The 12644-nt window shown below is 42.9% G+C and overlaps 1 protein-coding gene and 1 long non-coding RNA gene across 2 annotated transcripts; one reads left to right on the top strand and one right to left on the bottom strand.

Moving 5' to 3' along the window:
* Positions 1 to 909: 909 nt before the first annotated feature.
* Positions 910 to 7815, top strand: LOC118964856. The gene is made up of 2 exons (XR_005052050.1): positions 910 to 2885; positions 6440 to 7815. It is a non-coding gene; the product is annotated as an uncharacterized LOC118964856 (long non-coding RNA).
* A 98-nt stretch (positions 7816 to 7913) lies between these two features.
* LOC110525664 (homeobox protein Nkx-6.3-like) lies at positions 7914 to 11836 on the bottom strand. The gene is made up of 3 exons (XM_021605996.2): positions 10999 to 11836; positions 10013 to 10182; positions 7914 to 9874 (listed from the first exon to the last, which is right to left on the bottom strand). The coding sequence occupies exons 1-3, from the start codon at positions 11405 to 11407 to the stop codon at positions 9644 to 9646; spliced, it is 810 nt and encodes a 269-aa protein (XP_021461671.1). The 5' UTR covers positions 11408 to 11836; the 3' UTR covers positions 7914 to 9643.
* Between the last annotated feature and the right edge of the window lie 808 nt (positions 11837 to 12644).

The raw sequence follows: 12644 nt of genomic DNA, 5'->3' as shown, positions 1-12644 counted from the left end.
AGCAATTCAACCATGAAGGCATGATTCATGCAGTCTCCTCTGAACAGTTGATGTTGACATGTGTTTGTTACTTGAGGTCTGTGAAGCATTTGGGCTGCAATCTGAGATGCAGTTAACTCTGATGAACGTATCCTTTGTAGCAGACGTAACTCTGGGTCTTCCTTTCCTGTGGCGGTCATCATGAGAGCTAGTTTCATCATAGCGCTTTGCGACTGCACTTGAAGAAACGTTCAAAATTATTTTTCTGGATTGACTGACTGTCATGTCTTTAAAGTAATGATGGACTGTCGTTTCTCTTTGCTTATTTGAGCTGTTCTTGCCATAATATGGACTTGGTCTTTTACCAAATAGAACTATCTTCTGTATGCCACCCCTACATTGTCACAACACAACTGATTGGCTCAAACGCATCAAGAAGTAAAGAAATTACACAAATTAACATTTATCAAGACACACCTGTTAATTGAAAAGCATTCCAGGAGACAACCTCATGAAGCTGGTTGAGAGAATGCCAAGAGTGTGCAAAGCTATATTGAAGGAAAAAGGTGGCTACTTTGAAGAATCTCAATTATAAAATCTATTTTGATATGTTTAATACATTTTTGTTACTACATGACTTGGCATGTGTTAGTTCATAGTTTTGATGTCTTCACTATTATTCTACAATGTAACATTTTTTTTAAAATAAAGAAAATCCTTTAAATGAGTAGGTGTGTCTAAACTTTTGACGGGTACTGTTTATATATAATGTAACATGTCTGCTCTTGAAAATGGCCCTTGATAAACAGGACTATACTGATGAACCATTGTGTATTCTTTATTTTTCCCCAGACTGTTTTCTTGTCCTTTGCACTGAAGACAAATGGCCATTGACAAGGATCCCTCTGTGGTAAGAGTAAATGTGCTAGTGAGTGTGTAGTGTATGTTCTGTAGGTTTACAGGATTATATCGAGGGGGTCTCTGAAATAGCGATCACAGGCCGTAATCTTGTCCAGCTCTCGGGCCTTATTCGCCATAGGCCAGGCTGGCCCAGTGGAGTGCTGTTGGGATATGAACTAAGATGAAGTGCCTCTGTGGACAAACTGCATCCTTTGTCCATAACGTAGCTGGGCCATCTATGTCTATAGAATCCTCTCTACTGTTGCTGTGTGTGGCTACACTAAGCCCAATGTGGGTCCTCTTTTCATTCATTACCAGACAGATTGCCGCCCAGAGAGACATTCATTGTGCAGGGCAGTGTATTGGCATTTTTACGGCTGTGATATTGTTTTGCTGCCATTTCTATGACTTTTTCATATGATGGTTTTCTCCTTAAAGAGGATTCCTCTTCAGAAGGTTCTAACAGTGATAAAAGCCATGGTTCAGAAGGACTTACGGCTGTCAATTAGCTTTTCAATGAGGGGACAGCATACCAAAGCATATAATATGTGATTCTCTGGTCTGCCATGGCTATCCTGGTTCCGTCTATGAATCCAGCAGGATTTCACCCAATTTGGACTTGTATCTTCTTTTGTTTTTTAGGAACTCCTTTAGCAATCTGATATCATTAATTTACACATTGAAACAATTTATAGATAATTTCTAGATGTTACTGTATGTTTTCCTTGTGGATGGTAAATAGAGTAAACTTTTCTCCCATTATCTAAGCCAGTGTCTATCCAACATTGGTCATCACCATCACACACTCCCACTCCGCTATCCGTACCAGAGGATAAACAGAGCAGCTCCTACCCAGTCACGGCACCCAGCCTCTCCCTGAATTGCATGCAGTCAGTCAGTTTCCACCCAACCAAGTCTCTCACATTCTATTCTCCTCTCACTCCAAGTTATTGATTGCCATGAGTTGGGTGACATCATCACAGATTTGATCATCAGCCTTATGGATTTTTTTGACAGACAATTTGCCTTGTCCTGTGCTTGGCCATACGTCTCGCCATCCATACCCCAAAATGTACACCGGGACAGGGTATTTTCTGGGAGTCCTCTCTTCAGTGATGGATCGTTGGAATAGGATTGCTGGATGGAATAGGACCAATGTAAAGACAATCGACTATGTGACTGTGGGACTGCTGATGTTTAGGCCATGGTCTTGTCAGGGAGGGACCAGCTCTCACCCAATGGGAGGAAGGAGACATGTGAGGACACACACATATACACACTCTGGCACTCTGCCAAGTAAATACCCTGACTTCAGCTGGTTAAATGGTTTTAAAGTGTCAAGGGTTTATAATTAAGTATTGACTTTCATTCCGTCTGACATCCCTGAATGGAATATTCATGCATGCTTTTAATTTGTATGTTAGTAGTCTTTTATTTTCCTTATTTATTGTCTGACTGTTTTAACTGTTTACCATCAACATAAGCATGCTAAAAGCAAACACTCACAAATACATTAAACAAAAGCTGCTACAGTATTTCAATGCACCGTCAGCATGTTTGTCAGAACAGAGCAGTAGTGTACATTTCTCTGTGCATTATTATGTTGTGCAGTCTTTTGTTGGAAATATACATTTCACCAGTATGTACATACTATCCCAGCTCATCCTTGGAACAGTGAACTCCAACAAAACGCTCCATTTGCCCCCTAATGCCACGCTGAGGTCATTTTTCCTAACCTACTATCTCAATGGTGTTATAAACTCAGCTTAAATCAATAAAATGATGTAAAAGACCAGTGGGCCAGATTCAGGCTGGGAGCCCATAAGGTCAGTATGAAATGTGAAAATGCGCCTTCCTTTCCCATCAGACCTCTGCCTTGGATTCCCTCAGCCTCTAAAGTGTAGCATCTACATGCTGCTGAATACTGATGATCACAGCTCTGCCTGCCTGCTACTACACTCTGCTGGGTATACTCTCTGGTGGCTTGTATGTTGACATATTATGGGGTGGTGTAACGCTTCTCCTCTTCGTCTGAGGAAGAGTAGTCAAGATCGGACCAACACGCAGCGTGGTAAGTGTCCATGTTAATATTTTAATATAACAGAACACGAAACAAAAATGACAACGAGGATGTAAGAAACGAAACAGTCCTGTCAGGTGAAACAACACAAAACAGAAAACAACTACCCACAAACACAGGTGGGAACAGGCTACCTAAGTATTGTTCTCAATCAGAAACAACGATTGACAGCTGTCTCTGATTGGGAACCATACCAGGCCTGTCACACCCTGGTCAAAGTATTTTGTGTTTATCTTTATTTATTTGGTCAGGCCAGGGTATGGCATGGGTTTTTGTATGTGGTGTGTATGTATGGGGATTGTAGGTAGTGGGGTGTTCTAGCTAAGTCTATGGCTGTCTGAAGTGGTTCTCAATCAGAGGCAGGTGTTTATCGTTGTCTCTGATTGGGAACCATATTTAGGCAGCCATATTCTTTGAGTTTGTCGGGGGTGATTATCCTTAGTGTCCTTAGTGTCCTTAGTGTCCTTAGTGTCCTTAGTGTCCTTAGTGTCCTTAGTGTCCTTAGTGTCCTTAGTGTCCTTAGTGTCCTTAGTGTCCTTAGTGTCCTTAGTGTCCTTAGTGTCCTTAGTGTCCTTAGTGTCCTTAGTGTCCTTAGTGTCCTTAGTGTCCTTAGTGTCATTGTTCTGTGTTAGGTTACACAAGTATAGGCTGTTTCGGTTTTCGTTAAGTTTATTGTTTTGATAGTGTTTGTGTTTAGTGTGTCACTTCATTAAACATGGATTGCAATAGACACGCCGCATTTTGGTCCGACTCTCCTTCTCATCAAGAAAACCGTTACATAATCACCCACCACAAAGGGACCAAGCAGCGTGTCAACAGGCAGGAACAGCCCAAAGTGGAGTACAGTATGGACTATACTTCTTGGGAGGAGATAGACAGGTGGGCGGTCGACCCAGGGAGAGTGCCGGAGCCCGCCTGGGATTCGATGGAGCAGTGCGCGGAAGGATATAGGAGAATGGAGTTTGCGAAGCAAGCAAGGCGGCGCGGACGGAGGCCCCATAGTCAGCCCCAAAAATTTCTTGGGGGGGGGGCTCAGGGAGAGTGTGGCAGAGTCAGGAGCCAGACCTGAGCCAACTCTCTCTGTTTATCGTGAGGAGCCAAGGAGGAGACCAGAACCAGAGCCGGTGTTGGAGGTGAGCGAAACAGAGACTGTGAAGGAGTTAATGGGGAAATTGGAGGAGAGAGAAATGAGGGAGTTGCTGTGTTGGTGTTTTTAACATGGAATTCGCCCGACGGAGCGTGTCGGGGATTTGATGGCACCTGGGTCAGCGCTCCATACTCGTCCTGAGGTGCGTGTTAGTCGGCTGGTGAAGATGGTGCCAGTCTCACGTACCAGGCCTCCTGTGCACCTCCCTAGTCTTGCACGTCCTGTCCCAGCACCGCTCTCAAGATCTCCAGTACGCCTTCACGGTCTAACCCATCCTGTGCCACCTCCACACCCCAGCCCTCCGGTAGCAGCTCCCCGCACCAGGCTTCCTGTGCGTGTCCTCGGCCCAGTACCACCAGTGCCAGCACCACGCATCAAGCCTACAGTGCGCCTCGCCTGTCCAGCGCTGTCGGAGCCCTCCTCCTCTCCAGCGCTGTCGGAGTCTCCCGCCTGTTTAGCGCTGTTAGAGCCTTCCTTCTCTACAGCGCTGCCGGAGTCTCCCGCCTGTTCAGAACTGCCAGTTTGCATAGACCTGCCAGTTTGCAAGGAGCTGCCAGTCTGCATAGAGCTGCCAGTCTGCATGGAGCTGCCAGTCTGCAAGGAGCTGCCAGTCTGCAAGGAGCTGCCAGTCTGCAAGGAGCTGCCAGTCTGCATGGAGCTGCCAGTCTGCAAGGAGCTGCCAGTCTGCAAGGAGCTGCCAGTCTGCAAGGAGCTGCCAGTCTGCAAGGAGCCGCCAGAGCTGCCAGTCTGCAGGATGCCGCCAAAGCTGCCAGTCTGCAAGGAGCCGCCAGAGCTGCCAGTCTGCAAGGAGCCGCCAGAGCTGCCAGTCTGCAAGGAGCCGCCAGAGCTGCCGATCAGCATGGAGCAGCCAGGGCCGCCAGTCAGCATGGAGCAGCCAGAGCAGCCAGTCAGCATGGAGCAGCCAGAGCAGCCAGTCAGCATGGAGCAGCCAGAGCAGCCAGTCAGCATGGAGCAGCCAGAGCTGCCAGTCAGCATGGAGCAGCCAGAGCTGCCAGTCAGCATGGAGCTGCCAGTCAGCATGGAGCAGCCAGAGCTGCCAGTCAGCATGGAGCAGCCAGAGCTGCCAGTCAGCATGGAGCAGCCAGAGCTGCCAGTCAGCATGGAGCAGCCAGAGCTGTCAGTCAGCATGGAGCAGCCAGAGCTGCCAGTCGACCAGACTCTTCCAGATCTGCCAGTCGACCAGACTCTTCCAGATCTGCCAGTCGACCAGACTCTTCCAGATCTGCCAGTCGACCAGACTCTTCCAGATCTGCCAGTCGACCAGACTCTTCCAGATCTGCCAGTCGACCAGACTCTTCCAGATCTGCCAGTCGACCAGACTCTTCCAGATCTGCCAGTCGACCAGACTCTTCCAGATCTGCCAGTCGACCAGACTCTTCCAGATCTGCCAGTCAGCCAGGATCTGCCAAAACCGCCAGCCAGCCAGGATCTGGTAGATTCATCAACCTGCCTGAGCTTCCTCTCACTCCTGAGCTTCCTCTCACTCCTGAGCTTCCTCTCACTCCTGAGCTTCCCCTCAGTTCCGAGCTGCCTCAGTCCCGAGCTGCCCCTCAGTCCCGATCTGCTCCTCAGTCCAGTGGGGTTCTGGGTGAGGACTACTAGGCCATGGTCGGAGGCGAGGGTGGACTATCCAGGGACGCGAGGAGAAGGGACTAAGACATTGATTGAGTGGGGTCCACGTCCCGCGCCGGAGCCGCCACCATGGACAGACGCCCACCCGGACCCTCCCTATTGTTTTGAGGTGCGTTCGGGAGTCCGCACCTTAGGGGGGGGGGTTCTGTCACACCCTGGTCAAAGTATTTTGTGTTTATCTTTATTTATTTGGTCAGGCCAGGGTGTGGCATGGGTTTTTGTATGTGGTGTGTATGTATGGGGATTGTAGCTAGTGGGGTGTTCTAGCTAAGTCTATGGCTGTCTGAAGTGGTTCTCAATCAGAGGCAGGTGTTTATCGTTGTCTCTGATTGGGAACCATATTTAGGCAGCCATATTCTTTGAGTTTGTCGGGGGTGATTATCCTTAGTGTCCTTAGTGTCATTGTTCTGTGTTAGGTTACACAAGTATAGGCTGTTTCGGTTTTCGTTAAGTTTATTGTTTTGATAGTGTTTGTGTTTAGTGTGTCACTTCATTAAACATGGATTGCAATAGACACGCCGCATTTTGGTGCGACTCTCCTTCTCATCAAGAAAACCGTTACAAGGCCAAACACATAGAAGTACAAAACCTAGAACAAAACATAGAATACACACCCCAACTCACGCCCTGACCAAACAAAATAGAGACATAAAAAAGGAACTTAGGTCAAGACGTGACAGGTGGGCCTATGTAATGTACAAACATATGGTTCAACTGTAAGGTTAGTCTACTCTATCGGACATCAGAGCAGACATGGGTGGCTAAATGTTGTGTCAGCTTCTGTGAATATTCAATTAAATGGAAATGTTCCACATTCAGACAATATCAGCACATAAATACTTATAAGTATTTATAAGGACATCATGATTTATGTAGTCTATTTTCCTTTCTGATGCGTATTGCCGGTGGTACAGTAGGTAGTTACATTCTTGTTACCATGAAGTGCTTTATTCCACAAACTATGACTGGGTCCTTTAAAGTTGCTCCTAAGAGATTCATAAATATGTTTTCATTTGTTTTTAGAGAATTGAAGAGTGTGCTAATAGAGATTTCTCTTGTTCAGGGGAGCTGACACAATGTTATTCTGTTTTTAATAATGCATCCATTGTTTTACAAGGCAGCATCTTCTGGACTGTTTCAGTTACTGTGATCAGTTTGACTGTTTTACCAAACAATAACTTGTTTACTATCCCCCTCTTTAATTTGAATGTGGATGTGTCTTGAATGGATGTTTGATACCACCTTCACACATACGCACATCCATGCACATCCATGCACATCCATGCACACGTTCACGCAGGCGAAGTTTGAACAATTTGAAGCTTGACACCTACTTATTATTTTGGTTGCAGTTATTTTATTGAGTATATCTATTTTACTATGTTTTATGTTTATTTGTGCTGTAGCAACCTCTTCAGATCTTTGTTCATTGTCCATGTTCTGTTTTGTAGGAAATGGTGGCTAGTTTGCATCATTTTGCTTTGATAAGGACTATTTCAAAGACATTTAAAATATAATCATGGATTTCTTATTGATTAATAGTTGTATCAAATATTCAGAATGCACTTAAATGTTCAATGCCTCTTAATGAAGTTATTCAAATGTTGTACTCTTATTTTAAGGTAGAAAATGCATAATTTGTCATCAATCTTCCTCTGTAGTATGTGTTGATTGACTGACACTCAATCTGCTGTTAAGTAATTATGGACTGATATGACAAGGATTCATTAGTTCAAATGTATAGATAGATTATCCTTGTAATCTGGACCCTGTCAAATGTCCTTAATTAGTTTACAATCAATAATGTATGGGTCTGCGTGGAAAGTGCAAGGCCCACTCAATAATATACCTATACTAGTTGATTCATGGTATTGTCAACATATTGTAATGCCCTCCATGGATTGCTCTTGGTTTAGAGTTCAACATGAGGCCAGTAGTATTGTTAGATGGAGTGGACTAATGCTGTTTGTTAAATTTTCTGGTTGAACACAAAAAAAACACTACATTCATGTAATGCTTCCAGTTTTGTAAATAAATGTTGACCACTGCAATTACATTACCGTATTATTCTCCCTTAATGAGATTCTACCTGCTGGACACACTGGTTGAATCAACTCTGTTTCTACGTCATTTCAATGAAATTATGTTAAACCAACGTGTAATATATGTTGAATTAACTTCTGTGCCCAGTGGGTACCTTTTAAAGTCAATGTCAATGTTATTGCAGCTAGCTTGATTCTTCTCAGCTGGCATTCTACTTGCACCTCTCGCAGGGTCATGCAAGTGTTTTTCTTTGGGTAGCTAACTATGATCGCTATTTGTCTTTCTCTTTCTGTTACACCAGTAATGGCATGCCCTGCATGACACAAACAACTGCTTCACTCCGATGTTTACAGCCAGAACTGGATGTTTTCGTTTTCGTTTCCCAAACATGCCAACACTGACACCAGTGTTGCTCTTCAGCTTTCCTCCTAGATTCCTTGTCTCTTCTGTTTACAGTATTTCACTTTCAGTGGTAGAAAGTTATCTGATACAGTATGCATTATTCTGGGAATATTTCTAAAAGTTTGTAGTCTGTAGAATGTGTCTGTTAACATATCCTCTTTATCTGGTGATGTAGACATTTCTTGGTTGTAAAGCGTCATAACGCTTGATATTGCATTATCATCAATAGCATCATTGTTTCAACAGGAAGCAAGCACAATGCAGATTTTCCTTGGTGCTGGGAACACTCTCACACACTCCTTTAGCATCTGTCCTAATGACAAACAGCACTGAGCTGCTGATGAGTCTGATTTCTTGGTCTTCTACACAGAACACTCCAGCCAGTTCAGCCACAGCACCCTGGTAACTATATAGATCACAGTGGGATTGGCCTTTGACCCCTCTCTTCTACTCAATGATTGTGCCTCCCTACCGCCGATCTGTTTTAATTGTCACTTGTAATCTCTATTGGCAGTGCCTGTTTTAATGTCAGATCCAGTGTGCTATTAGTAGTTTGTTTTGGGGATTGTTGTCTTTTATCTGGAAACAATTACAGAAAAACAGAGGCATGACACAGTCATTTTACCATTGTTTTCAATAAATAATTCACAATTTATTTTACAATTCCAAATTTCCTCATTTATTTACACTATACTTATAGGACTTATTTTGGATGTGCAGAAACCCTCAAATGTCATGAAAGCTTGCCAACACATTAGTCGAAATAGAATGTTAAGACTTATTTTGAGTTAAGTGTGCCCTCAACGCCAGTATGAAAACAGCATGTCCAGGCTCTCAAGTTCAATTAATAAAGGTTAATTATATAAGTATTCTGTGTTCATAGTTACTGTACAGCAGTTAACTGTGAACAAATTCAAATTGATATTGAATGTTAGGAGTACAACAAGCAAATTAATTAGATAAAACAAATAGTGTTTGTGTTTGTTCTGTACAAATAAACAGGTACTGTAAACTGCATAATCAATGCTTTACAAATCATCTCTACAGTGTGTCTGCTATAATGTGTCTTTATACATTAGAAACAATTTCCTTTCACGTTTGATACAGCCATAATAACAGATTATCACGATGGGTTTCCCACATAACAGTCAACCTGTTTCCACATTGAAACTCATTGATATGTTCAATTCTCAATTTAACTGTTTCACCAATCATTGTAACATCTCTCTGTTTTCATTATACAGTGCTGTACGTCAAGGCAACAGTTCAAGTGAACCATTAGCCCCTTTTCTCCTTAAATTTACTGTATTGTATTGTAAATGTCTTTTTTAACATGCTTGAATATTAAATTGTGGGTCTATACTACAAAATGATTTGTTTCATGATACCCCTTGCTACAACATGCACATCTGGTTTGTGTGTGCGCTTGTGTTAGTGTGTCAGACGTGGTGTGGTCCAAGGTGGAGTACAGAGAAAGCCCGGCGGTGTTTACGCAGCAGCAGTCGTATCTTCTCGTCGTCTGAGTCGGGGTCCAGAGGCTTGTTGTACTCCTCATCCTCCACCTCGTTCTCCGAAATCTCCCCTCCCTGCTCACCCTGTGTGGCCTGGGTGGAGCTAGGCTCGGAGGCACTCTTCTTCCTCCACTTGGTACGTCGGTTCTGGAACCACACCTGATGAAATCATTTATTTACTTACTGTGATTTCTTATTTTAACCAGCTTACATTACATTATCCAATATTGTAATACTTTTTACAACATTAATTCAGATGTGTTTAACTGTTAGTGCATGCATGTAGATCTGTTTTACCTTGACTTGTGACTCTGTCATGCCCAGGGAGTAGGCCAGTCTAGCTCTCTCTGGCCCGGCCAAGTACTTGGTCTGCTCAAAGGTTTTCTCCAGGGCAAATATCTGATGTCCACTGAATGTAGGTCTGGTGTGCTTCTTCCTGCCTGACATATCTCCTAGATGCCCACTGTCTGGAAATAAAGTATATATTACAGTTAAGTATTTTTTTTGTTTTGTTTTGAGTCTTCATATTAATAGTGGACTTCATATTAATAGTGGACTTCATAATAGTGAGGTAAATAATGATGACCTGGTCAATTACATAGATATGAATCTCCTAACTGTAAAATGTTAGTCAAATATTCTTATATTGGAGGAATCAAAATGAATAAACAAATAAAACATTTTAGGACATAGATACAACCAATTGTCCTGTATTTTTTAGGATGGTTGTTTTAAAGATTATCAGATATAATAGTAGATAGAATACATTTCTCAATACCTCATTTTTTCACATTTTAAAAGCAATCTTGAAAGGTTTTATGTGACTTATGCACAGCATTATACTTGGATATAGCATGCAATCAGGTTCAAAATATTTGCATGATGTCAAGTGGATGAATCCGTTTTTAAACAATGGCACATAAAATAACATTATAGATTACAATATCTAATATTGAGTATTTCAAAGACAACAGTACACTCTATCAACAATATATTTACACCTTTAACTAACAGAACCTTGAATTAAAAACTTGAATGAGATAAATTAATTTATTAAAATGTTTTAACTAAGATGTTTTTGAATTAAACAGAAATTACAGAGTAATTTACCCAACTGCATTTATTAATTAGTTTGAGCTTGTAGAGAAACATGATAATAATCTAGTTAATAATACAATTCTCTGAATATCATGGATGAGTGATAAGAGCCAATGTCATGCCTCAGGCAGTTGGTTAGTGAGTGGTGTGATGTTAAGCTGACTACAGTGTGGAGTTAGACTCACTGTCTGTGCACTGCTGCCTCCCTCCTCTCCACTCGCACCCGCTCTCTGCCCAGCAACTGCCACTGCGACCCTTCATGGGGCACTCAGTGCCAGGCTTGGTGAAGCTGCCCAGGGAGGGGTTATAGTCTGCACAGTTGTAGTAGACCCCTGGGTCCACAGTGCCAAAGCCCCCCATGGTGGGGTATCCAGAGAGCAGAGTGGTGGTGCCTGTAGCACCCATCATGGAACGGCTGAGAATGTTGCTAATGCCTTGGGCTGTGCCCGTTGCCTGCAGCTGGCTGTTCAGGCCTGGGTTGAGCTTGCAGAAGGAGTTGGGCACTGAGAACTGACACACAGGTGTCTTTAAGTCCGAGGAGAATTGGTTCAGGCTGTTGTTAAACAGGAAAGACCCCGGTATGTTGGGATCCATGGGAAGTGGTCCCGCCTCCAGATTTCACCAACTCACCTAACAAGGTCCAGTCATGAAAAGACCCAGTGTGGCCCACAAAGGTTCAAGTTCACCTCTCTCACCAAGCTGAATGAATACAGGTTTGTTGATTGTGTTCTTATTTCTTAATCCAGTCTGTTGATGTTCAAATGATGACCTATGCAAACGCCAATGTCCCCTAACTGAGGACCAGATTACTCCAGGTCACTGGTATCTGCAGAGGTGTCTCTCTAGCTGGTTATGACAGCAGAGGGCAGGTACCAGCATAAAACCTCTTCACTCTCTTCCTTCACCTGATTTGTGCCATTGCACTGTACGTGGTAATTCCAAAATTAGCATCATGTGTTGTGGCACCTGAGAAAGAGTGTTCACAGAGTTGCTCCTCAAGACAAATATCTCCTCCCTGCTCTCTCCTCGGGGGTCATAAATAAGCAGTATCTTGAAGTGGAATGGCACCTTGATAAAGATAGGCCACATTAGAATGCTGCTTAGGATTGGTCAGGGTCTCACAGCTCTCATGCCTTTCTATTGGCTCCCTGGTCAAATCCAACTATTGGAAAACAGCAGATTAATAGTGTTTTGAAAAGGTAGAGTGTGAACAAGTTGCTTTTTGATGGCCTGACATGCCTGGCCCTCTGTGGTGCTGAGGCAGAAGTAGCTTCGGCACACAGATTTATATTTCCTCTGTTTTAGTCCATTGCATGTGTTGTGATGTTGCGTTGCTGCCATGTTGTGTTGTCATGTTGTGTTGCTGTCAGGTTTTGTTGTCATGTTGTGTTGCTACCATGTTGGGTTGTTATGTTGTGTTGCTGTTTGTTGTGTTGTTCTAGGTCTCTCTTTATGTAGTGTTGTGGTGTCTCTCTTGCCTTGATGTATGTTTTGTCCTCTATTTGCCTCTTGGTAAACCGTCATTGTAAATAATAATTTGTTCTTAATTGCCTTGAATAGTTAAATAAAGGTTACATTTTTTTAAAACAGTGGGGGAAAAAAACAGTGAATTGATTTAAAAAATATATTTGAGTAATTATTTAGGATTAAAAGAAACAAATTAAAATCCTCACGGATCAAGGGTATATTTATATTTATATTTATATATATTTATTACAGAATGTAAACTCACAAATTATTAGAGGATAATAATAATAATAATAATTAATTAACTAGTCTATTTGTAATATGCACACATATTGCTCTGATTTCTATAATTGTGTCTATATGT

The sequence above is a fragment of the Oncorhynchus mykiss genome, chromosome 6 (genome assembly GCF_013265735.2).
Source record: "Oncorhynchus mykiss isolate Arlee chromosome 6, USDA_OmykA_1.1, whole genome shotgun sequence".
In the NCBI taxonomy this organism is placed as follows: domain Eukaryota; kingdom Metazoa; phylum Chordata; class Actinopteri; order Salmoniformes; family Salmonidae; genus Oncorhynchus; species Oncorhynchus mykiss.
Note: the sequence above shows the minus strand (reverse complement) of the source record. Positions and strands in the feature narration are given on the sequence as shown.

Coding starts and splice junctions, on each gene's coding strand:
- LOC110525664 (XM_021605996.2), bottom strand. CDS start 11,407: ATGGATCCCAACATACCGGGGTCTTTCCTGTTTAACAACAGCCTGAAC. Junction 10,183..10,998: donor GAGGCAGCAGTGCACAGACA/GTGAGTCTAACT, acceptor CTTTATTTCCAG/ACAGTGGGCATCTAGGAGAT. Junction 9,875..10,012: donor TGACAGAGTCACAAGTCAAG/GTAAAACAGATC, acceptor TGATTTCATCAG/GTGTGGTTCCAGAACCGACG.